Source organism: Cannabis sativa, chromosome X, assembly GCF_029168945.1.
Source record: "Cannabis sativa cultivar Pink pepper isolate KNU-18-1 chromosome X, ASM2916894v1, whole genome shotgun sequence".
NCBI lineage: Eukaryota > Viridiplantae > Streptophyta > Magnoliopsida > Rosales > Cannabaceae > Cannabis > Cannabis sativa.
In genome coordinates, this window is record NC_083610.1 from 80,925,637 (window position 1) to 80,950,745 (window position 25,109).

Sequence of the window (25,109 nt, forward strand, 5' to 3'; positions counted from 1 at the left end):
GAGGTTGTGAAGAACTACTTGATTGAATAAGAGATTGGTCTTCGGGAGAAGACTTGATAAAGCCTTACTTCGGGAGGAAGTAAGCACTTGGTCTTCGGGAGAAGACTAGTTGAAGCCTTACTTCGGGAGGAAGTAAGCACTCACACTTCAAAGACGAAGGGAGTTCGGGCTTGAAGGTGTTTCAAAAGTCAGATTCATAAAGTGAATTACAAAGGATTGCGGCAATACTTTAGAGGGAGTCTAAACTTGTTTAAGTCAATTGTCTTTGTAATTTTGATACTTTATTAATTGATTTCATTCTCTGGGCGTGGCCCCGTGGACTAGGAGTGTTCGGGAGAATACTGATACCACGTATAAATATCTTGTGTCAAGTTATTTATTTTTCTGCAAATATTTTCTATTCTGCCTGTTAAGTTTTGTCACTGCAAAACTGGTTTCTACAATAACAGAATTACTTTCTGCTTCTGCAGACGCATACAGTTTTGTATTTTCGTATATATAATTGATATTTGCAAAAACTCGGTTTTTCATGTGTCATGGGAGAACCTGCAAAAAGACTACTCCCATTGCTCCACAGAATAATACGAATACTGCTAATCAACTTTTACAAAAAAAAAGAAGGCAGTCAATGTCCAGAGCAAAGCTGGCCGTTAAATCTGCAAGGTAGAGTCGTGTGGGCAGATAAGCTGAGTACTCATGTACAAAGGCCTACTGCTTAGGGAAGGAAAAACTGCCCTAGTAATTCTGTTAACCACAGTGGCAGAGTGGATGAGGTTCACCCCATTCCAAAAGATAGCCCTTCGGGAACGTTTAAATGCAAAAGAATGAGCTACAAGCGAGAAGGCTAGGCTTCGCGAAAATGATCTTAGAAATCACATTAATGATCAGATCCGTGGGTATGAGTTCTAGGATGATAATACAAAGCATTTGGAAGATCAAATAGCTACATTGACCGAGTTCACAAAGTGTCTTGCTCGAAAGCAAAGTGGAGTTGAATATGATTCCGAAGAAGAAGATCTAAAAGCATGTGTAAGAAGAATAATAGAGGCACCTTGTTGAAACCATGTATTTAGACAGGTGGACACCAGTCCCTACATGTCTAAATACATCTGACTGATGCAAGTAGCGAAGGTAAGTGATGATGCAAAGTGCCTCTATTTTTTGTTAACTTTACCAAAGTCTGCTGAAAACTGGTGGAAAAGATTGTCTCCTGGCTCAATTTGTAATTAAAAAGATTTGCAAACCATGTTTAAAAAATAGTTCATAGTCGCGAAGGATTATGACATGGAGGCCAGTTCATTGACCAATATAAAACAACAATCGGGAGAGAGTCTCAAGAAGTATATCCAAAGGATGCAGCAGCTAAAACTAAGGTCTATGATGACATGAAGTTAGTGGCCTTAACTTTAGGGATATCCATCCGATCCTTATTGTGGGGAGAATTGCAAAGAAAAAGATTTGATACTTTTTCATATTTCTTGTCCAGAGTTCAAGGCTTCATAAATTTGGAAGAGGCTTATGGACATGCTTATGGAGTACCTCCTTCACCATCAACAACGGTCAGTAGTTTAACTCCGGCTCCCCAATTTTCTACTTTGATTATTGCTTTCATACTTATTTGTTTCTTTTATATTTTCTTGCATTTTTTTAGAATCAAAGTAACTATTTAGTTTCTTACCATATTAAATTATATACTCATTAGTTACATTCAACGTATAATTATAAAAATAAAAATTTAATAAACAAGTAACCCATTAGTATTACGTTAGTTTACTAATTAAAATATCACCATTCGCTATCAAAAATTTAACATTACAATATTATATATAATAACTAATTAGTTTCTACACAAATTAAGGTTACCAAAATGTATCTTAAATAATATTAAGATAGCATAATATAACTCTAAAATAATTATTTGGTTATTATTTTAGATATCCAAAAATTTTACTAGCTAATAAATTATATGATTTATTTTACTTTATTTTAATGTGTTAGCTTTTTCAATAAAATTAAAGGTAACATAAATGTTGTTACACAAAATAACAAAACAATAACGTAAAATATATATCTTACAATATAATATAAACTAATAATAAACATATAGTTTTAAAAGTAACTACTCTAAAAATTAAAAGTTATCTATATGAGATATTTTTGTTTAAAATGAATTATTTTATGAAAAGTAACTAATTGGTATCTTATCGAAATCATAACCAATTGGTCTAAAAAATATCTTTTTTGTAATGATTTAAAAGTTGTTTGTAACTTTATTGTTTATTAATCAAAATACATATATAATTTACATTTAAAAAATATGAGTGACTTAAACATGTACGATATATTTATTTTTAAATACAATTTATTAAAATAATAGTTTATTGTATGACAACTCATTAGTTTTGAACATAAATTTGAAGACTACTCAAATATATTAATATAACTTAAATAACTAATTGATTTTTAAGGTGTATACAAATAAGTTTTGGAAGTAAAAAAAATATATCTCAAATTATATAATATAATAGTGATACTTTTTATGAAAAAGTAACTTATTGGTTTCTTATTCATAAGTAACCAAAAAATTACTTTTGAAATATAGGAAAATAAAAAAAATAGAATTTCATATTTAGTTTCATTACAAGCATATTATTTTAGAATTAAGGTATTTTTTAATGATGTGACAAGACATTATTGTAATTGAGATTTATTGAGTTATTTTTATAATTAATTTACATTTTATTTATATTATTGAAATAATTTTTTTTTGTTTGCATCTAATTTATAATAATAATGTTACCATTTTTACTGACGTATCACGTTAATAAAATCTGACATTTTCTAATATTTTTTTTCTACGTTTTTAAAAGTAACTTTTTGGTTACTAATAATGCTGATAAGAAACCAATTAGTCACATTTACATAAAAAAATTAATTTTATATCATATAATTTGAGTTACATTTTGATTACCTCCAAAACTTATTTGTATACATCTTGGTAAGTAATTAGTTATTCTTAAGTTATAATATGGTAGCTTATAATTTAAAATATATTTAGGTAGCCTTAAAAATTATTTTTGAAACTAATGAGTTGTTATGTAATATAACAAACTATCATTTTTGTATTCTAATTATTTTATATATATTTTTGTTATTTTGAAAGTTAATTAGTTATTGTATAATATAATATAATTTATTTAATAAAATTTTAAAATGAATATTAACTAATAACTATGATTTAAAAAAATTATAAAACAATAACTAATTACTATATTTGTAACGCCCTAAATAATTAGGCACGCTACCCAAAATACTTATGAAACCCTAATCCCCTAAACGGGATTACTAATCAAAATAGCGCAGAATTTAAACTTTTATATTAAACAGAAGGAAAATAAACTTGTAATATATTTAAAACTTTTAAAATAGTTGGGATCCCAAAAATATTTACAAACGCTATTACAAGTCATTTATTTCTAGCCGACCTAAACGGCAAAATAGAACTCAAAAGTTCATCACTGATAGACCCTTAACCCGCTTGGTCTGATATGGCTTGAACATGTACATTCTTCATCTTGCTCCTCAAACTCATGGTTGATCAGCCACTGACTTACCCTTTCCTGCACAGTAGAGCACCCGTGAGCCAAGCCCAGCAAGACAGTATAAAACATATCAATAATATGCTCATCATACAATATAAACAACAATGCTATTCAAATTTGTCTGTGTGACACAGACCTGCATGTTACGCTCACATGCCTATTTATGTCTACGTGGCGTAGACCTACGTGTTGCGCTCACACGTCTATTTATGTCTACGTGGCGTAGACCCACGTGTTGCTCTCACACGTCTATTTACAATAAGGCCTTAGATCAGTTCATCTCGGTTCTTGTTACCGAGTCCAACCTGGTTATGCCTTAAGCGCATAACCCTTAGTCTCAACATATATATTTATCATATAATTAATGGTGCCACTGCACTATTTGTCTATTTGCTATAGACCTGCGTGTTACGCTCACACGCCTATATATGTCTATGTAGCATAGACCTACGTGTTACGCTCACACGTCTATTTACAATAAGGCCTTAGTAAGGTTTATCTCGATTATAATTACCGAGTCTAACCTGGTTATGCCTTGCTCACATAACCCTATTCATATATATTTACGTAATCCATACATTACGTTCTTTCAGTGGTTTATCCTAGTAATATACTAGGTCTAACCAAGTTATGTCTTATGCACATAACTCTTGAAATATATGTATGTATTCAATAGATAACAAAACATATAGAATCTTAGGGTAATAACCCTAAATTACATACCAAATAGTCTCTCATATAACATATCATTGCATGCTCAAAATAACACTTATAGAGATTAATAACCCTAATTCATGCTTTCACTTGATTAGCAATATTATTGTACATCATGACTTTCTTACCTTCACATAATTTCTAGGGTAATAACCCTAGACCGCATTACTATCAAACTCAAGGTACTAATTTACCGAGTCTAACTTAATTATGCCTTGTGCGCATAATTCTTTATTACAATATATTTAGCATGGCATAGCATTTACACATTACTAATTACTAGGGTAATAACCCTAGGCCATTAAACCGCTCACTTTAGGGTAATAACCCTAATCTCAGTTTCTAATTATCACCAATATAATATTCAATATAAGCACCACCGTGCATATCTCTACGTGCAACTACTGTCTTACCTGTTGTCCCGCAAAGGCAGAGATTCCGAATCTCCGGGTGCTCCTGACCAGGTGTCGGTAATTCTAGTCACACAATCCAGGATTTTTCACAAATAGGGTTAACCCCTGATTTCATATTCATAAAATAAATTCATGGCATTTCAAATACAGATAATCACATAGAGATCGAAAAGAGCTTTCCAACGGTATAAAGAACGTCCCAAACGGAGTCCCGAGTCAAAAGTTATGGCCGAAACAAAATTCAGCATTTCCCGATGAACTCCAACCGGAATTCCGGATGAACCAACCGGAATTCCGGTTGTCTGGGCAGAGAACACGAAATTTCTCAATATTTAAACCCCCAAAACTCACTCAAATCATCCCCAAACATTCCCAAACTTTCCAGAGCATCAATATATGTCATAATAAACATATTCCACAACTTAAACCCAACAATTGCACTAAAAATCAAAAAGTGCCATTAAAGCACCAAGCTTGAGTTCCATGAACTCAAGCTTGCTTTTCACAACCAACTTCTCAATCAATCCACTTACAGAAGCTAGCAAATATTATAGGGTCTTAAACACATACTTAAGCATCAAAATTCAACAATAAACCCCCAAAAATCAGATTACCAATTCAAGAAAATCAAAGCTCCAACTTGAGCTTACTTCCATGAAAATCCTATCTTGAATTCTTACAAAATTAAGCCAAGAACTCATGCTTCACACAACCAATTTTTAGGGCTCAATAACAGAATAAACACACAAGTATAATCCTTAAAATTTCTATCCAAACCTAATCCAAATAAACTCAAAAGATTGAAGCTCCAAGCATGCTCAAAACAACCCCACAACATCAACATGCATCTCAAATTCATAAGCACAACCTACATCATATTTCATGCTCTTTCAAGACTTAAACTCAAAAATTAAACAAAGATTCAAGCCAAGAAAGTTACCTCAAACTCAATTTAAAGCCAAGCTCAATCAATCCTCAAATACTAAGCTTCAAACCAAGCAAATCTTCACAAAATCAAGTTTGAAATTTAAAGAGGGTTGAGAGAGAGAGGGGTTCGGGTATGAGGGAGGAGAAACCAGAATTTTCTATTCATTTTCCTCAAAATTCCATCTTTTATTAATTGTAGAAAATGAAGGTCAAAAGACCATTTTGCCCTCATGGCTTAAATTCACACATACACCCTCACAAGGGTAATTTTGCCATTTCATGCATACATAATTCACAATTAATTTCAGATTATCACTCATCAAATAAAATGCCAAATAAATTAATCCAATTTACATTTCGGGCCCGAACCCAGTTCGGCCCGAAATTCCCGGTTGTGACTATACCGCGCTAACCTGTCAGGACACACCTGAAAAGACAACACAGGCATACTATATAATAATATAGTTCTATTAAGCATGTAATTAAATTAATTTCATCATTTTACCGTTCTCGGGTCATAATTACCAAAATGCCCCTGGCTCACCAACGGGGTCTTTAATATATTAAAATTCATATAAAATCACATATATTGAACTATATAATAATATAATTCCTCAATTATACATAATTATCTAGTTAGGGTTTTGCTAATCCATTTCTTAATTCCGGGTATTACAATATTATTAACCAAATAGGTTTTTTTTTCTAAAAAATAGAGAAAAAAATATGCTTTCTACGTCTTAAAATGTTCACATTAAAGAGTAGATTACAATTGTATTTTTGTAGAGAACCCATAGTAAAAATTATTTTTAAAGTTAACAAAATAAGAGAGAAAGAGAGAAAGAGAGAAATGCATGCACATAAATTATTAAAATATATCTAATAAAAAATGTTATTAATACTTTGACCAAATTATTTTTAATAATTAAGTGAAGCTTTTATATATAAATATATATATACTAGGTGAATGTACGTGCCGAGCCACGTATGGCTAGTTTCATTTAAGATTTTAGTCTTTTTAAGATTTTGAATATATTTTATTTTTAAAGATTACAAATTTTTTGTTTGAAAAAATTAAATATTTATATTTGAAATATTATTTAATAATGTATTAAAACTAATATTAGTGTAATTATAAAATTAAAAATAAATTTATTATTGGAGTAGTAGATTATTCTATTTAGTTCTTTTTTTAACATAGCATTGTAATGTAAGTTTATATCTATAAATATTCTGTAAAGTGTTAATATTATATGAACATCTACATTTATAAAGCTAAAAAGTGGGTCAATGATAGAAGTAGTATATATGCAATCACACAAAGATAGAAGTGGTATTTCTGCTAAACCATGACACTTGAATCATCGGGGCGAATTAACACCAACCAATAAGAAAGAAAAAAAACAGAGAACGGTTTCAAGGTGGAGTATTGTGTTTAACATATGAGTTTGCACGATCAGATTTAGAACAATTACAAATAATGAGAAAGTAGATACAAAATTAAATCTAATCAAATTTAAATTTAAATAGTATATGATTTAGATATTTTTAATTAATCTATTTAATATTTAATAATTATTTAGTCAAAAAAAAATATCTACAAACATCATAGTGAAAAAAATAATAACAATAAAAAAAAATAGTTATCCTTATATGATAGAAAAATAGAAAAACTAAATTTTATCATCAATTAAAATTAATAATTATACCTGTATAATTAATAGGTTAAAAAAAAGAGTAATAACATATATTATAGATAGATATATAGATTATGGAGTGCAAACACTTGGACTACATTTGATGACTCTCTATTGCCAAAAATTTCTTCACATTAGAATAGAAAAGAAATTAATAAAGCAATTAAAAAGAATAACATCACGTCAAAAAAAAAAAAAGAATAACATCACATTATGCATCGGAATTAAAAAAATAAAGATTTTTTTAAAAAATAAATAAAAAAAATTATTAATATTCTCACAAGATAAGTTTGTTAGAGAGATATGTGGCTAAGATGATTTTTTTAATTTAAAAAGAGATTATTAATATTTAAAAGATTGTTTAATTTTTTGGGTTTAATTTTTTGGGTTTAATTATTGGATTTATTTATTAACGGGAGATCAAACCTAATCGTTAAATTTAACAGAATATTCTAAGTATATTCTATTAAACCAAGAAATGCCGTTAAATAAGTACTTTTAATATATAAAGATATATATATATACTAGGAAAAAGCTACGTGCGAGGCACGTATACTGAATTTTATGCTAGTTTTTTCTATGTTATTTAAAAATGGTACAATTAAAAATTAAAGAAAAAATATTATTAGTTATTAGGTGAGATTATTATTATGTGTATTTAAATATTATAGTTTATAGTTTATGATAGTGTCGACAAAGCGGTGGTGTTCCTGCAATATTTTCATTCAAGATGATTAGACATGGTGTGCATAATTTGTTGAATTAAAAAAATCAACTTATGAAAGTCATGTAAAACTATTTTATCTTTTTAAAACTACACATCTGCAAACCTGACAGCAAATAGGCTCTTTGTATTGTCATCAAGTTAAATCTGTAAAAAAGTAATTAGAAAATCAGATAGCACCACTCAAATGTGTTGTAAAACTAAGAAAATCAGAGCAAAATGCCATGTAATAATTAGAATAAGCTAGTATAGCCCAAGAATGCCAACTCATAAACTTATTGTTATTCCTCGGGCAAATGTATATATTGCCAACTCAAGTTCATGTGTATATCGAAGAAAAAACTTGTAGATTTCGATAATTAAAGTTTTCTGTAAACTCATCAACTTTTGTCAAATACCTTTGTTAAATTTCGACTATGAAACCAAACCCCATTGAATCTTTTTATTGAACACATAGAGATCAATCTGTTGAATAAGAAATTCAACTATAATTTTATAACGTTGGAGCTAGTGTTCACTTCTGGGTGAAAGGCTGACAGATTTGAATCCAAAAAGGCCACCTGCAGCCACTAACCATCCTATGAAACAAAGAAAGCAAGTGATTGAAATTATACACAACACAAATCTAAACAGAAAAACCTAAGCTTTATAACTATGCATCTTCAGAAATTTAATAAATACAAGAAAAGGTGGAAATGAGTATTGGGTAATACTTTAAGGAGTAGCAGATAATTTTCGTATTTACACTGATAATGTAAACAAGTGGTATCTACATCAAAAGGTGAGCATGAAAAAGCTGCTACTTTTTCTGTTTAGCGTTATTTTCTTAGCAATTTGTTCCAGTTCCCTTTCAGATAACGCATGAAAATCCTTTCCTTCAATGATTGTAGGATGAGTAGCATCTTCCATTGAATTAAGTATCCCACGCTCCAAAGTAATTGCCTTAGCTGTTTGAAGATTGTCTCCTGTAACTATGCGTACCTAGAGAGCGACAAACATATGATTGCCCATTTACATTAATACTCAAATCATAAATTTGTGTAATAGCATTGGAATAAATCTCTTTAGTAATTTATTTACATGTCCAGTATTCTTATTTAGATCAAGTAATCAATAAAAAAAATGACACAATACGTACATATATCATTAAAGTTGGCGAAGCTATTGTTGAGAATATGCAATAAACTACCTTAACACCAGTAGTCGTGCATTGCACTCACAATTTTCTGTTTCATTATTTTACATTAGAAACAGAATTGAGTTGCATTCTAAGTTGATAGCAAAATTTAAAGTTTGTATATAGTAAAAGATTTGCAAAATTGTACTCTATTTGAGTTTTCCGTGAAGAACAAAATGCACCTAATGAAACAGTCAAAGATTTGTGCATTTGAAGTGTAAGCTTCAATGGCGTATTTTTGGGATTCCTCAGCTCTATTTTTCCAATAATCGTCGTACTCGAAGATTTTTGATTGAACCAATATTGTAGCAAAAGTTAAGAAAAAGAACACATATGTGTTAACCATGGTGTTGTTTTTATATAAATATAATATATAGAAATTAATGGCACCTCAGAGATCTAGTGAATAACGATGAAGAAGACTATTATTTAGATAGCTGTAGATATGGATTTTGAATAATGAATAAATTGTTTTTTAAAAAATACTTTTTTAAAAAAAAAAATCACCCAATAGAGTACAAAGAAATCACTCAATAAATTTGTTAGAGAGATATGTGGGTAAGATATTTTTTTTAATTTTAAAAAAAGATTCTTTAATTTTTTGGGTTTAATTATTGGGTTTATTTATGTGTTAACGTTTAACGTTAACTTAACTTTGTTAACTTAATCGTGTAAGGCTAAATAAAAAAAGAAATCGTTAAACCAAGAATCGTTAAACAAGAATTGCCGTTAGATAGGCACTTTTAATATATAAAGACTAGGTGATTGTTACGTGCCAAGCCACGTAGTGTTAGTTTTATTTAATATTTTAGTTTTTTATTTTAATTAATAATTAAAATAGTATAATTATTTGAACGATTTGTTTTATAAAAATAAAATATGTGTCAGTATATTTAGTAAGTAAAACATAGTTGTGTTATAATAATGTATGTTATTAATAGTAAAATGTACATTAATCTTCTAATTAAAAAAAGTTCTATTATCTCATTTCATATCTAATAATAGCTACACAACTATATATTTATAGACTTTCACATTCTTTGCAAATTACTAATAAGCACCAATAATATTTTCATATTCTAATATTTTTCAACCTTCTCCTCTTGGTGGTAAAATTAAAAATAAAACTAAAAATAAGCACAAACATATAAGGTAAATACTAATTACAGCCCATTTCATCTTTTTTTATTATTATTTTTTTAAGCCCAAGCCCAAAAATCTCTAAGCCAACACAATCAATCTTCTTTTATATTATCTTTTCTAGATATTTTATGTATATTTTTCTTTTTTAAAAAATAAATAAAAAAAATTATTAATATTCTCTCAAGATAGGTTTGTTAGAGAGATATGTGGCTAAGATGATTTTTTTAATTTAAAAAGAGATTATTAATATTTAAAAGATTGTTTATTTAAAAGATTGTTTAATTTTTTGGGTTTAATTATTGGGTTTATTTTTTAACGGGAGATCAAACCTAATCGTTAAATTTAACAGAATATTCTTTTATTTTTAAGTATATTCTGTTAAACCAAGAATGTTAAACCAAGAAATGCCGTTAGATAGACACTTTTAATATATAAAGATAAAGATATATATATATATATATATATATATATAATTAGAGATTATCAAGAAAACGAAAACATGTGTATAGGCCACTTTAATAGCCCAATTGGACTGGACTGATTATTTTCTTAGGCTTGTCTCTATCTCACTTTAAAAGTCCACTACAAGTGTACAAAGGCTCAAACCAAATTGATTGATTCTTGGGATTTTCATCAAAAGTTTACAATTTTACTATCATATCGAATTTTTTGTAAAAATATCATCTTTTTATAAAATAACTACAAAACAATAAGAAAAAAATAATAATTAAAACAACAGTGGAACAACTGCAAAATAACCGTAAAATATTGTATTTTTAAAAAAAATTCCACCCCACAATAAAAAAATTAAAAAATTAAAAATTTCAGTATGTGGTATAAAAATCCCTTGATTCTTTCATACCTTTTGTTGCCACATTCCGGTATTGTTATTGTGAGTATTTTGTGCATATAAATATAGGATAATTACATAAGTTAAAATTTTTTATAAAAAAATTATATTTTTACATCTAAAGAATTTCTTTTTTACATTTTTATAGTTTTTCATAGAAACAACACGAAAACAACAAGAAAATTACATAAAAGTAATATGAAAATAACATAAAAAAAAGCATACAAATAACAAAAAATTAACAAGAGTACAACATAAAAAGACTATTTTTTGTAAATAAAATCAAAAAAATAGTAAAAATATTTAAAATTCTGTGAAACCGAATTTTAGTGTTTTTTTTTATTATTTTTGTGTATTTGTGAAATAATCCCTATAAATATGGGGTTTTGACACCACACACTAAAATTTTCAATTTTTTTACTTTTACTGTGGGGCAGGATTTTTTTAAAAAATATTGTGTAAATTTTATACTGTGTCTTGTGTTAAGTTTTCACTGTTGTTCTACGCGACTGTTTTTTATTTGTTCCTCTGTTGTTTTAATTATTTTGTTTTGTTGTTTTACGATTATTTTATAAAAAGACAGTATTTTTTTTAAAAAAATTCGTGTGACAGCAAAATTATAAACTTTTGTCCAAAATCCAGTATTTTTTGTAAAAATCCATATAAATATATATACATGGGCTTTAAAAAAATTGTAAAATAGAAGAAAGTTTACAAAAATATTGTGATACGGAGTTTTTTTACATTTTTACTGCACCAACTTTACAAAAATATTGTGTTTTAATAAAATTAAAAGAATAACTAAAAACAACCCTGAAATAACTTAACAAAAACAACATGAAAATAACTATAAAACAACAAAAATATAACTATAAAACATTAAAAAAATAACAAAATATTGACCTAATTAATTGCAATAAGCAAAATATATCAACTCCCCAATATATTTTTTTGGGATTAGTTGCAGCATAATCCTCAATATTTTTATTTTAGTTGCAATTAACCTTCAAAACTCAAATTTTGATGGCAAAATATCCAAAACAAGCACCATTAAAAAAATGTATTAAAGTTCTTTTATTTTAAAAATATTAACATACATTTTTAATGGTACTAATAATAATAAATAAAATGTATATTTTTGTGTTTTTTCTAAAAATATATATTAAATATTATTTTATCAAGTTAACTTATGTTCTAAAAATCTATTTATTATATAAAAATAAAATAATTAAAATTAATATTGTATCAAAATTTAATTAATACTTATAAAAAGAAAATATCTCCTTTCAAATTTTATAAGTCTGAGTAGAGAATACATATTACATCATCAGACCTAGCTAGATATAGATATATGTATATATTTGTATATTTTGGTTTTATATATAAACATGCACTGGATCTGGACCTATAAAGAGACATATTTGAATGTTGAATCGTCTTGTTCTAAAGAAACAAAACATCAATTTGGTTTCACATACAAGAATGAGTGATGACTGATACTCTATACTCTATACTCTATACTATATACTACAAAATACAAAATACAAAAATCATGCTAAGCATGATAATAATATGTAGCTATATACATATATCAATATCATTTGTATCAATCAATAATAAATAGGAATAGGAATAGTTACATAAGACACTATTTTTTGTAAAATATTTACATTTTTACGTTCAAAGAATGTTTTTTTTACATTTTTACGATTTTTCAAAAAATAATACGAAAATAACATAAAATCAACAAGAAAACAACATAAAAGTAACATGAAAATAACAACAAAAAAACAACAAAAAATAACATACATATAACAAAAAATTAACAACAAATGAACAAAATTTTAATGTAAAAAAACCGTATTTTATGTAAATAAATTCAAAAAAATCGTAAAAATATTTAAAATTCCGTAAAACCTTATTTTTGTTGTTTTTTAGTTGTTTTTGTGCATTTGTGAAATTAACCCTAACAAATAACCTCAATTAGCTACCACAGGCTAATAAAGTTATTAACTGAGCTGTTTTCTAAATCATGTCATGTCCTTTTTTTCATATTTGTTTTTTAAACATTGTATTTTAGGAATATTATGAAGATATTAAAAAGTAATGTTATTAAAGTTTGCCCACACATTTGCTTTGCTGATATATCCCCTAGTTGAAAGTTTATGGCTCTGAGTCTCTGACTCTGAAATAATTGATCGATGCAAAGGAAGACTTCTCAAGTCAATGTCAATGGTACTTTTTAATTAATTTAGATGAAAATTTATATATGAGCATTGCTATTAGGCACCAATAGTGCTTAGTACTTTTGCGACATATTGTGTTGCGATTGGCTAACGATACTCCCTAAAAGTTATTATATTAAATTATATAGGACCCGATATTTAGTTGAACCAATAGCGATATTGACACATGGGAAGGTGCTAGACACCACTAATGCCTTTTAACATTTCTCTTTATATATAGTTTGGTTTTTGAATGGACTTATTGTATATCCTCCACTCGCATACCAATCATTACTTAATGCTCAATATTTAGTGTACTCCATTATGATATATATATGCTATATCAATGTTCTTTAGTTGACTAATAATATCTATAGGATTTAGATATTATTAAAGATTTTTTTAACGAGCCCCATTAATAATATATTTTCAATTTTATTGAGTTTGAATATAGCTGATGATCGTTTTTTTTTTTTGGTCTAAGGAGCATCATAGTTTCTACTTGATGTATAGTGTATACAAGTTTATACAAGTTCAGAGAGAAAATTGGATTGCAGGCGTTGATTCTTCTGGGTTCTGGCACAAGTTCTAGAATTTGGAGGTACCACTGAAAGCTCTCAATTTAGTATGGCGAGCTCCTTCAAATTGTTTGCCCACCTTGACTCAATTAAGTAGTAAGATGGTCCCAGTTCAAATCATGTGTCCGATTTGTCAAAAAAGTGAAGAAACTATTTTCTATGCACTTATTTCCTATTCAATCGCTGCTCAATGTTGGCAGAGGCTTTTGGCTGGGGTTAGGTCAATTGTTGCTGCTAAATTTTACAGTTGGTTTGATCAAATTTTACAAAGGTACAGTAAGGGCAAGTGTAGGGAGGTTGTTATGTTGTGTTGGGGGTTATGGAAGGCTCGAAACAAGTTGGTTTGGAACCAAAAGTATGCTACGGTGGATGGTGTTCTTATCTCATCTATGAGTTGTCTTGTGCAATGGAACTCAGCCCAAAATAGAGGTTCAAAGGCTTCTTTTCCAGTTTTTAAAGCTGGTGATAGAGTTGAATTTTGGGTTAAACCGCAGGAAAATACAATCAAAGTAACTGTTGATGCTGCTATTTTTCACGATCGAGCAACGTTTGGTTATGACATAGTCGCTCTAAGACTCTTAAGGGGAAGAAGTGATGGCTAAGTCGAGTAATTTTATTGGTATAGGCGCTCCAAATTTAGCTAAAATAATTGGTATAAAGGAAGCGCTAAGTTGGATTAAAACTCAACCATGGCAGAAAGTAGAGTTGGAGTCAAATTGCTTGGTAGCAGTCCAAGCTATTCGAAACTCATTACCTATGTTTTCTTCTTTTGTGGTTATTATAGAAGATTGTTGTAAACTTCTTGCATTTTTAAACAATATTTCTTTATTTTTTATTAAACGATCTGCTAACATGGTTGCTCATAGTCTTGCTAGAGCATCTTATTCTTTCTCAAATCAAGTGTTCAACAAAGGTGATATTCTTATTCGAGATACAAACTTATCTTTTGATTGATTTAACAAATTAATAAAAGTTGTATAATTATTTTTTAAAAAAAATAAATAAAACGATATTGAGCATTATATTATCCTTTCATTTGTATTATATATTGGTAGTGATACCACTCACCAAACAAAACCAATATATATTATCCTTTCATTTATAACTTGATCATTTTCCTATTTAGATCATTAAGATAAACCCATCATGGATAATAGATGGAGTGGAGTATTAATTGATTTCACACTTAGTTTGACAAAAGTGGTGCATGCAAAAGAAAACTTTGATTAATTATTTAGTTGATGAATGAAGGTAAGGAGAAGACTGTCTTTTAACTATAGGACATTTCATCTTATCATGGATGGCCCTTTGTTTGGGGCAAAGTAATTGTCTTCTCTCTCTCTTCACAACTCTGAATTATATATCACTTTGGGATATAGAGGAAAATAATCTCATTACACAATCTAATCTAATCTTATCCATTATTTGTACATAAATTGGCCGTGATATCTACTCCAAGTCCAACTTTATTATTGTAGATTTAATTGGGATAAATGTAATATAAATTCGAAAATTTGTATGGCATAAATTCTTATGTAGTGTTCATTTTATTGTATTTAAATTCTAAAGTTGGTTTATTTTGTTGCATTTGTAGCAAAAACTCTATGTGGTGTTGTATGTTTTCTATGTCAATTAATCTATGTATATATATCAATATACTCAAAAATTTAGAAATAAAAATATAGAGACCATGTATAGTTAAGTTTTAAAAAAAAAATGAAAAATGAAAAAAAAAAAAAAATTAAAATTGAAAAAAAAACACTTACCTCTAAATGTTGTTAATGCATGGTGTCGAAGCCACAAAAAGAAGATAGAGAAGATAATGGCGAAATGAAACTCATGCCTATGGCATGTTAAGAAATAGCTTTTGTTAATTAGTGTTAATTAACTGATCATTAGTGTGGTTGTAGTGAGGTTGTTAGCATTGTATCTTTTTGTTATTGTTTGGTCTCCTCTACAAAACTAGGGCCACTCGGCACATTCCTATTAGTGTTTGTATTACATTTTCAGAGTATAAATAGAATATGATGTACTCAGCCTCCATCAAGCTGAGAAATCCATTTTACCAAAAATTGTGCAAATCTTAACTTAGTATCAAAGTAAGAAAAGTCTGCCCAATGTCGTCCCATTCTCAGACTCTTCAAGCTACCACCACAATTACAGCAGGTGCTGCAAGCTCAATAGTCCATGTTCTTCAACTCAACCACACTCAGCCGTTTAATACGTTGAACCAAGCATTTCTTTTAATGCTAAATTTGTTGATTATGACAAATAGGATGAGCCTCATCTTGAGATCATTAACTGAGCCGAGATGACAAAGAGACTTTGTCCTAGAGTTGGGACATATTTGGCTCCGTTCTTTTCTGACTTGTTAGATTAAATTGAAATTCCGTATTTTAATGTTCCCAGTTTAATTCTTTAATTAAGTGACTAATTAAATGCGGAATAAAGAAACTGGTACTGAAAATAGTTTTTCCGTAGTTACAGAATACAACTCTGTAACTCCAGAGAAACCCAGAAAAACAAACAGTGCATAAAAGTAAAAACACACAAGATTTTTGTACGTGGTTTCAACAATCCTTTCAGATTGTTACTAGTCCACGGGGCCACGCCCAGAGAAAAGATTCATTAGATCGGTATCAAAAATACAAAGTAATTGACTTATGCATAAATAGACTCCCTCTTATTGTATGCCGCAAGCTTGATGTATTCCACCTACTAACCGAATCTTGATAAAACTCCAAGTGCTCGAACTCCCTTCGATCACCTTGAATCCTCCCGATTCAAGGCTTAAAGGCTATCTCCCGAAAGCCTATACAACCATCTCCCGAAGGTTGTGTGCTTGTATCCTCCCGATGCAAGACTTCAAAAGTAATCTCCCGAAAGCTTGTAAATACCCTTCTCCCGAAGGTGCACTGATGTTCTTCTTCGTTGTAGACTTGAATACAGACTCAAGACAATACAAACAACAAATAAACAGAGTAAGAGTAGAACAACTCTTCTCTACAAAACAAAAGAGTTAACATAACAAAGACACTCTTTCCTTAAGATATGAATATAATTCTAAGTGTGTGAAAGAGATGCAAAACCTAGCTACTATAAGATGTATTTATAATGAATATACATCTCATAGACAGCTTACATTCGGTCTGAACAAGACCTCAACCCACTAGAAACTTCCCTAAAATAATTCTTCAATCAGTCCAGGAATTTCCGTTTCTGTACCTACAGAGTCGTGGGCAGTAACTACAACTTTCCTTTTATAGAAAAGGAAAGTTTAGCTCCGGTTTTCTCTTCAAGAAACCTGATCTAAGAAAATGGGAAACTCAACACAAGACCAGATTACACAGCTGGTTAGAAAAAAAACGAAATGGGTAACCAAACTTACCATTTTTACCTTTTTTCCAAAAATAGGAAAGCTAGACAACTTTCCTTTCAAGTTTGAATACACCAAATAGGAAACCATATTAATGTATACCAGCCGAAAATATACAATGAATAATAAAATATTTTTGTCAATTAAATATGCCAAAAATGGAATTAACAAGTACAACTATCAGTTGTAAGCTTGGTGCTGATAGGTTTGCAATGATGGCGAGTGGAGACCCCGTCTACATGGTAGATACTATGAGGACTCAAGTCAACATTGTATGTTAATTTTCACTCAAATTGCCTAAGACAAAAGATATGCCTGTTTTATTTGTCTGATTCATTCATAACTCTTTTTACAAGTTAGCCTAGTGGCGGAGAGGAGCTGCTCTTTGGTCAACAAGTTGGCCTGTGAACTTGAGCTACTGAAGTCAAAATGCACCAATGCTGAACAAAGAAGATACGAGGCTACCCAAGCTCTAGCAGATGTTAATGCTAAAGATGGAGTTCATTATCAAGCAAAGAGTAAATGAGTCTCTAGATAAAGTTGTTGCTCGTGAGAAGAAGGCGACCAAGACTGAGAGAGATTATGGTAACAAGTACAAAGAGCAATATACTCAAGCTCTCTCTCTCTCTCTCTCTCTCTCTCTCTCTCTCTCTCTCTCTCTCTCTCTCTCTCTCTCTCTCTCTCTCTCTCTCTCTCATCAGTGACTTGGAGGCAAATTTAAAGCAAGCTAAGCAGGACCTCAAAGACGCGGAGCGAAAGCATACTCTTTTATCTCAAGAATATGACAAGCAAACTCGCCTTCTAGATGATAAGATTGTTTCTATCGCCACTGTAGAGAAGGTGAAACTTAATTCAAATTTTGAGCAGAAGGTAGAGGAAGTTGAGAAGGATGCTCTTAAAATGGTTAAGGAAACTACATCTAAATTAAGCTCTACCAAGCAAATATTGGCTTAAGAACAACATGCTCGTGAAGAATCCGAGAAAAAGACTTTAGAGTTGGAGGGCCAAATTCAGAAAATTACTCAGGAGAACAAGACCAGGAGGCTAGGACGTCGAAAGTGTTGAAGCAGGCTTTCATGTATTCTTTGAACACCATATGGGAACTTAACAATTCTGTGATGGATTTTCTAGATGATGAAGATAGAGAACAACTGATACCTCAAGTCCTTCAACTAGTTGAAGCAGAAGAAGCCAAGAAAGCAGCAAGGACATCAAAGGTTGTCGATCTTGGAACTTCCCCCCTGGAGGGTGAGAATTTGGAAGACCCAACTCATCCGACTGTTGACACTCCTTCCATGGTCGATTCTTTAGTCCCGAAAGTCTCTACTGATATTCAGCCAGTCGATACTCAGCCGCCAACTGATCTAGCTATGCCTTAACTGATTTTTAACCAACTCATACTATTTTTTTTAATCTTTGGGGGATAAGGATCCCTTTTTTGCATATGCGGACACAATTTATATGCCCTTGTCATGGAGCTTTTAAGTATGTGATCGCACTTTAGATATTTGCACTTTTTAACTCCTAGAGATTTAAGACTATACACATGTTTGGAAAAATACAATAAGCAAAGCGTGCTATTCTTTTAGTTTAAGGTAAAATATAAATTATTTTTTAGGAAGGCTAATTAATTAAAGAGACAACCTAAAAATATAATTAACTATTTTTTTAATATTTTTTATTATATATAAATAATATTTTAATATATATTAATTGTAATTGAAATGGATTAGTTTTTCATTAAATTTTGAAATTATCATTCAATAACCGATCTAATTCAACTAAACATTCAATCCAATCTAATTATAATCTAATATTTAATTTTTTGTAATTAGATTAAATTAGTTCGGTTCAATTGGATCAGATTAGATCTATCCAATTCTAATGCACAAATACACTTATAAGAACACAAGGTTAATCAAGAGTATGAATTCTTAAAACAATAAATGACTGAAAATGAAATGGACAAAAAAACTTAACGAGGTTCAATCACAAATCTTAGTTAAAATTTAGATTTAGTCCCCAAGAAAAAGTAGCTCTATTGGTTGTGATTTTTTTTATTGATAATGGTAATTACAATCTCGAATCAAAGACACAGTTTTTCCAAACTACAGGGATTCATAGCTTTACACAAAATCTCATCTAAGGCTACTCAATCAAACACATGAGAAAGCCTTTTACAACCCTTAATTTCACTCATTTAACTAATAGAGAGAATTCATCTCATTACAATGTGTGTCTAAACCTTGATTACTTCCAAAAATGAGTCCTAAGACTCTATTATATAGGACTCGGGCAATTAGGAAACCCAATTGTTCTAACTACCTTTACAGTTGCTTGATGATTAAGAACTAAGTAAGCTAAATCTCACAATAAATAACACAAGAAAACATATATATAATATCAGTTGCTTTTGGTTCCATGATTCAATTATCTTTTTTCATTAATTAATAAACTTTATCATTAATGAGTTAATAGGTTCATTTAGAGAAATAGTAAGTAGATTACTGGTAACATTCTCCTTGCTATTATACTCTAATTAAGTATCAGGTTCCATATAACTTAAAAACAAATAAAAATTACTAAAATGTACTACTGGCGCCTAACATTTTTCGAGTTTCATACTGCTATTGGTGTAATTAAGAATCGAGTCTAAGATAATTTAAAAAAATAGCTTTTAAGAAATATCTTTATGCAATCGTAGGGTGCCACCTATAGAAGGTGTTGGGCACTACCAGTGTCCAATAGCAATACTCTAAAATATAGTTTTTACGAAATATCGCTAACTAATGGTGGGGTGCCACTTATAAAAGGTGTTGGGCACCACTAGTGTCTAATAGCAATGCTCTAAAAAATAATTTTAAAGAAATATCGCTAACTAATCATAAAGTGCTACTTATAAAAAGTATTGGTTACTATTGGGTGTCTAATTGTGTTTATTTATTATACATATATAATTGTATTTAATATTGGCTTGTTGAGATTAATTGAGCCGGACAGACGAAGTTTCTGCATTCTTTCTTGTAGATAAGATTAATTAATTAGGTATATATATATATATATATAAATATATATAAATGTTTGGTTATTAGCTGAAAATCAATACATAGAAATATGTTAAGTCGTCCTCATGATAGAGTTCTAGTAGACTTTGTTTGTTCTTAATGGATACTGTTAGGGAAATTTATTTTTCTATACTTAGAAAATCAAAAAAAATTTTCCCTAAACCAAAAATTTAAAACCTAAAAAAACTATTCATTTTTTTTCAAAACCCCAAAAATACCCCCCTCACAATATTCTCTCTCTCTGCATCATCTCTCTCTCCCTCTATCTCACCCCAACCGCCCACCCTCACCCGAACCACCCTCACCCACCCACGTCAACCCCAACGCCGATCACCACCCTCACCCCCGTCGACCACGACCCCAACCCCTCCGACCCCAACCCCAACCCGAAAGAGCAACCCCAGTCTCTGAAACTTTTTTTTTTTTTTTCCTGCGATTTGAGAGAGGGAAGAAGACAAAGGTCCGATGGTCGGACCTTGGGGGTCCGATGGTCGGACCCATCGGACCCCCAAGGTCCGACCATCGACCTTTGAATTTTTTTTTTTTTTTTTTTTTTGCGATTTTGGAGAGAGAGGAAGAAAGGGTCCGATGGTCGGGTCCGATGGGTCCGATGGTCGGGTCCGATGGGTCCGATGGTAGGCTTTAATTTTTTTTTTTTTTTTTTTTCCCGCGATTTGAGAGAGAGGGAAGAGAGAGGTCCGATGGTCGGACCTTGGGGTCCGATGGGTCCGATTGGTCGGACCCCATCGGACCCCATGGTCCGACCATCGGACCTGGGGTGTGGGATTATTGGGACCGGCTAGATAGAGAGAGAAAGAGAGATAGTTTTAGTTTGGGGGTATTTTTGGGGTTTTGAAAAAAAAGGTATAGTTTTTTTAGGGTTTTAATTATTGGTTTATAAATCAAATTTTTTGATTTTCTAAGCATAAAAAATCAAATTTCCCTACTGTTATTCAAAAAAAAAAAGAGTTCTAGTAGACTTTGGGGACCCATACCATATTATTCTTTAAAATAAAATATTGAAAATATTGTACGTTTACCCTAAAAAAAAACATTGTACGTTGTTTTCATGCTCAAATTAATTTTGAGATTATGGGTGTATTTTAAAGTAATTGTGTAATTATTAAGTAGTATAATTATTAAAGTGGTAATTACATGGTCTACTAATTATATTATATTTTAAATACAATATATATATATTTAGATATAAGGTGATAATTATATATGAACTCTTAATATCTTATTTGGTAAAATAGTTAGTAATTATACGAAAAACTAATATTTTTTAGTAGTTAATATTTAAAATAAAAAATTTTAGTAATTAGAACTCTTCAATTACCTATAATTACATAATTACAATTGAAAAGTGTAATTGTACCCCTCAATTACTTTTAATTATATAATTACAGTTAATTATATAGTGAAACAAATATATTAAATTATATAATTATTTCTGACTATATTACATATAAATCCAATTAGACAATGAGTTTCTAAACGTGACTATTATATTAATTCAATTGCTACCAAAAGGTTTAATTAATTATATACGTAAGTGATTGAATAATGTATTTGTGTCATCTTAGCCCTTTAATTAAAATGAAAAAAAAATTGAGAGATTAATTAATTACTTGCTTCTCTTTTTGAATGTGTCAATATAAAATAAAATAAAATAAACCCCAATTTGAATGAATATGACTTGTGCTTTCGTACTTATAAGTTGTATTCTACGTAAGTAACACAAGTCACTGTATGCGTCAGTCGATCTTTTATTTTTTCCTAAAAAAGACAATTAAATGATGTTTGAAATTAAATAGTAAAGATTTTTGCTAAACCTTTTTTTCACTATAAATGTTGAAATTTGGTCACACATTTGTAGATAATAATTACACTATATACGTCTAGCCTAATAATTCAAAACTTTTTAGTTATTATTTTTTTTTTAATTTGCGGTATAAATAATTAAATTTAACTCTCAATTGTAAATATTTAAATTTAATTTTTTGCGGTAATAATACCTAGTTATAATTCTGAAACTTCCCTAGATACATGTATGTTAAATGTTAAGTAAATTGTTACGTGGCAATTCCTGATTAGTTCAAGTCAATTAAATTTTTATTTTTTGAAAAAATTAGTTTAAATATACCAATAAGAAAATGACACTTTGATATAATGACTTAACATTTAATAACTAGGTACTTATAAAGTTCCAAAAATATAACTTAAGTATTATTATCGCAAAAAATTAAACTTAGATATTTATTTGTACTGAGAGTTAAATTTAAATATTAATACCGCAAATTACTCTATTATTTATTAATAATTTGCTATTTAGGAACATTTATTTTTTTTAGTTTTAAAAAATAAATTTTAGATTTCAAATTATTTGAAATCTACAGTCATATATATCAAGAAAAAGTAACTGTGTTAATTACATGCTAAGTAGTGTAAATTAGTGTAACTATTTTAAAATGGAGAATTAAAAATTTAAAAACAAAAAAATCATTTCAAAATTTATTTTAACATTTTTTTAATTATAATCTATTTGCATTTTCAATCATTAATATTTTGGGACCGAACCTCGGCCCAGACCCAAACTAGATCTTGGCCCCAAATTCGAACCTAAACTTGACTTTGGCCCTGAGCCCGAACCAGAACCTTGGCTCCAACTCAAATTCAAACCATGGCCATGGGCCTCGAACTCGAACTCAAACCCGTCCCTAACACCCAAACTCGGATTCGGACCCAAACTCGATCCTAGCCCCAAACCCAGACCAAAACTCAGCATTAGTCCCGAACCCGAACCAGGATCCTGGCCCAAACCTAAACCCAGACCTTGGTCCTTGAACCCAAACTCAGACCCGACCATGGCCCCGAACCCGAACCCGTAAAAAAAATAATTATAAAATGTATTTTTTATTTTTTGTTTTTAAAATTAAATAAAAGTAGTTGGAACATAATTTTTTTAAAACAATTAAAAAAAACAAAGTAGTTGTAGAACACTTACTTTTATTTTAGTCACCAAAAAAATTAAAAAATAAAAGTACTAGCAAATACTGGCAGAACCAGCCGAATATTCTAGTGGGGCAAAAAAAATTTCTTTCTTATAAAGAGTATTACTTAAATTTTATTGGAAAAATATAAATTTTGTGGAAATAAAATAAAAATTATAAAAGAATAAAAGCTAAAAATATAAATTTTATGTGGGATGCAAATTAGAAATATATTTATGTGGTTAAAAATAAAAATATGTAAAGATATAAATATAAAAAAATTATTTTTATGGATCAAAATATAAAACACTTAAAAATTTATACATAAAATTTATTTTGTAAAAAAATGAGCAAAAGTAAATGACCCCGCATGCCTTCTTGCCTCCGCCTCTAACAAAGGCCATCTAAATTAAAATGCAAGTATATGTATTTTTTGTTTTTAAATGAAATAACATCTTCATTGAATTAGCATTCTGAATACAAAAGAGTGAAAAAATTAGAAGAGATTTTATGCCCAAGAATGCTAAGACCAGATAGATATCGAGCGTGCCTAGCAACATAGTGGGCAACTCAATTTGTTGATCGTCTAACAAAATGTAAATGAACATTTGGTAGAGAGGACAAAAGAATTTTACAATAATAATCAAACCAAAGACAGAAGACACTAACTGACTAGAACGAATAGCTTGAATAACGAGCATAGTATCAGTCTCAATCTCCACACCTTTTCACTGCTTGTTTTTGATCCAACTTAGAGCTTCTTTGATACCCATGGCTTCAACAACTTTAGCTGGGTAAAGACCTCCATGGTACTCAGCCTTAATGTGTATAGGTCTAGCAAGGTTGTCACGAATCACAACCTTAAAGCCATGTGAGTTTTCCTTCTTGAACAAGGCTGCGTCGACATTGATCTTGATATTATCCATGACTGGCTTAGTCCAAAGCTCAATTTGATCATATATGTTTCCAAGAAACATAGATGATAAGGACGATTTGTCTTGAGCTTTTCTCTAGTGACCAAGAGTGGTAGTTGCCAATACAAGAACCTCGTCAACAAAGGAAGAAATCTGTTTCCATACTTTCTTATTTCTAGCTTTCCACAAGGCTCATCACACCATAACTGATTTGCAAACCATTTCGTTGGTTGTTATTGAAAACAACTTTTCAAACCAAGAGCCAAACATGAGAGGAGAGTTAGTGTTAAATACACCAAATTTCAGCCAACACGCAGTAGCAAAAGCCAAAAGGGCATTCGAGAAGAGCATGTGAAGTGTTTTCAGCCCAAGAAAGGCAAGTAGAATAGAGATTGGAGATACTCACATGTTTTGTGACAAGATTGAGACAAGTAGGCAAGCATTTAGTCACTGTTCCCCAAAGAAAATTCTTAACCTTTAGTGGAATCTTAAGCTGCCACAAGTTTTTCTAGAACTCAAAGTTTTTCACTGTAGGTTGTGCATGCAGCAGCCGATATGCACTTCGAACAGAGAAACTACCACAGTTATCTCCAAACCAGGACCAATAGTCATTTTTAGCGTTCAAACTCAATGGAATTCCAAGAATAAGGTTAGCATCTCGAGAGTTAAACATGTCACGAACTAAGTCAAAGTCCCAGCTACATAAACCAT

The 25,109-nt window shown here is 30.0% G+C and overlaps 1 protein-coding gene and 1 long non-coding RNA gene across 2 annotated transcripts; one reads left to right on the top strand and one right to left on the bottom strand.

Moving 5' to 3' along the window:
- Positions 1–3,386: 3,386 nt before the first annotated feature.
- Positions 3,387–5,827, bottom strand: LOC133032573 (uncharacterized). Its single transcript, XR_009685184.1, has 3 exons — positions 5,670–5,827; positions 4,730–4,792; positions 3,387–3,620 (listed from the first exon to the last, which is right to left on the bottom strand). It is a non-coding gene; the product is annotated as an uncharacterized LOC133032573 (long non-coding RNA).
- An 8,324-nt stretch (positions 5,828–14,151) lies between these two features.
- On the top strand, positions 14,152–14,652 carry LOC115696419 (uncharacterized). The gene has a single exon (XM_030623321.1). The coding sequence runs from the start codon at positions 14,152–14,154 to the stop codon at positions 14,650–14,652; it is 501 nt and encodes a 166-aa protein (XP_030479181.1).
- The last annotated feature ends 10,457 nt before the right edge of the window (positions 14,653–25,109 follow it).

Bases quoted from the DNA above. Each gene is read 5' to 3' on its own strand.
- LOC115696419 (XM_030623321.1), top strand. From the start codon at position 14,152: ATGGTCCCAGTTCAAATCATGTGTCCGATTTGTCAAAAAAGTGAAGAA.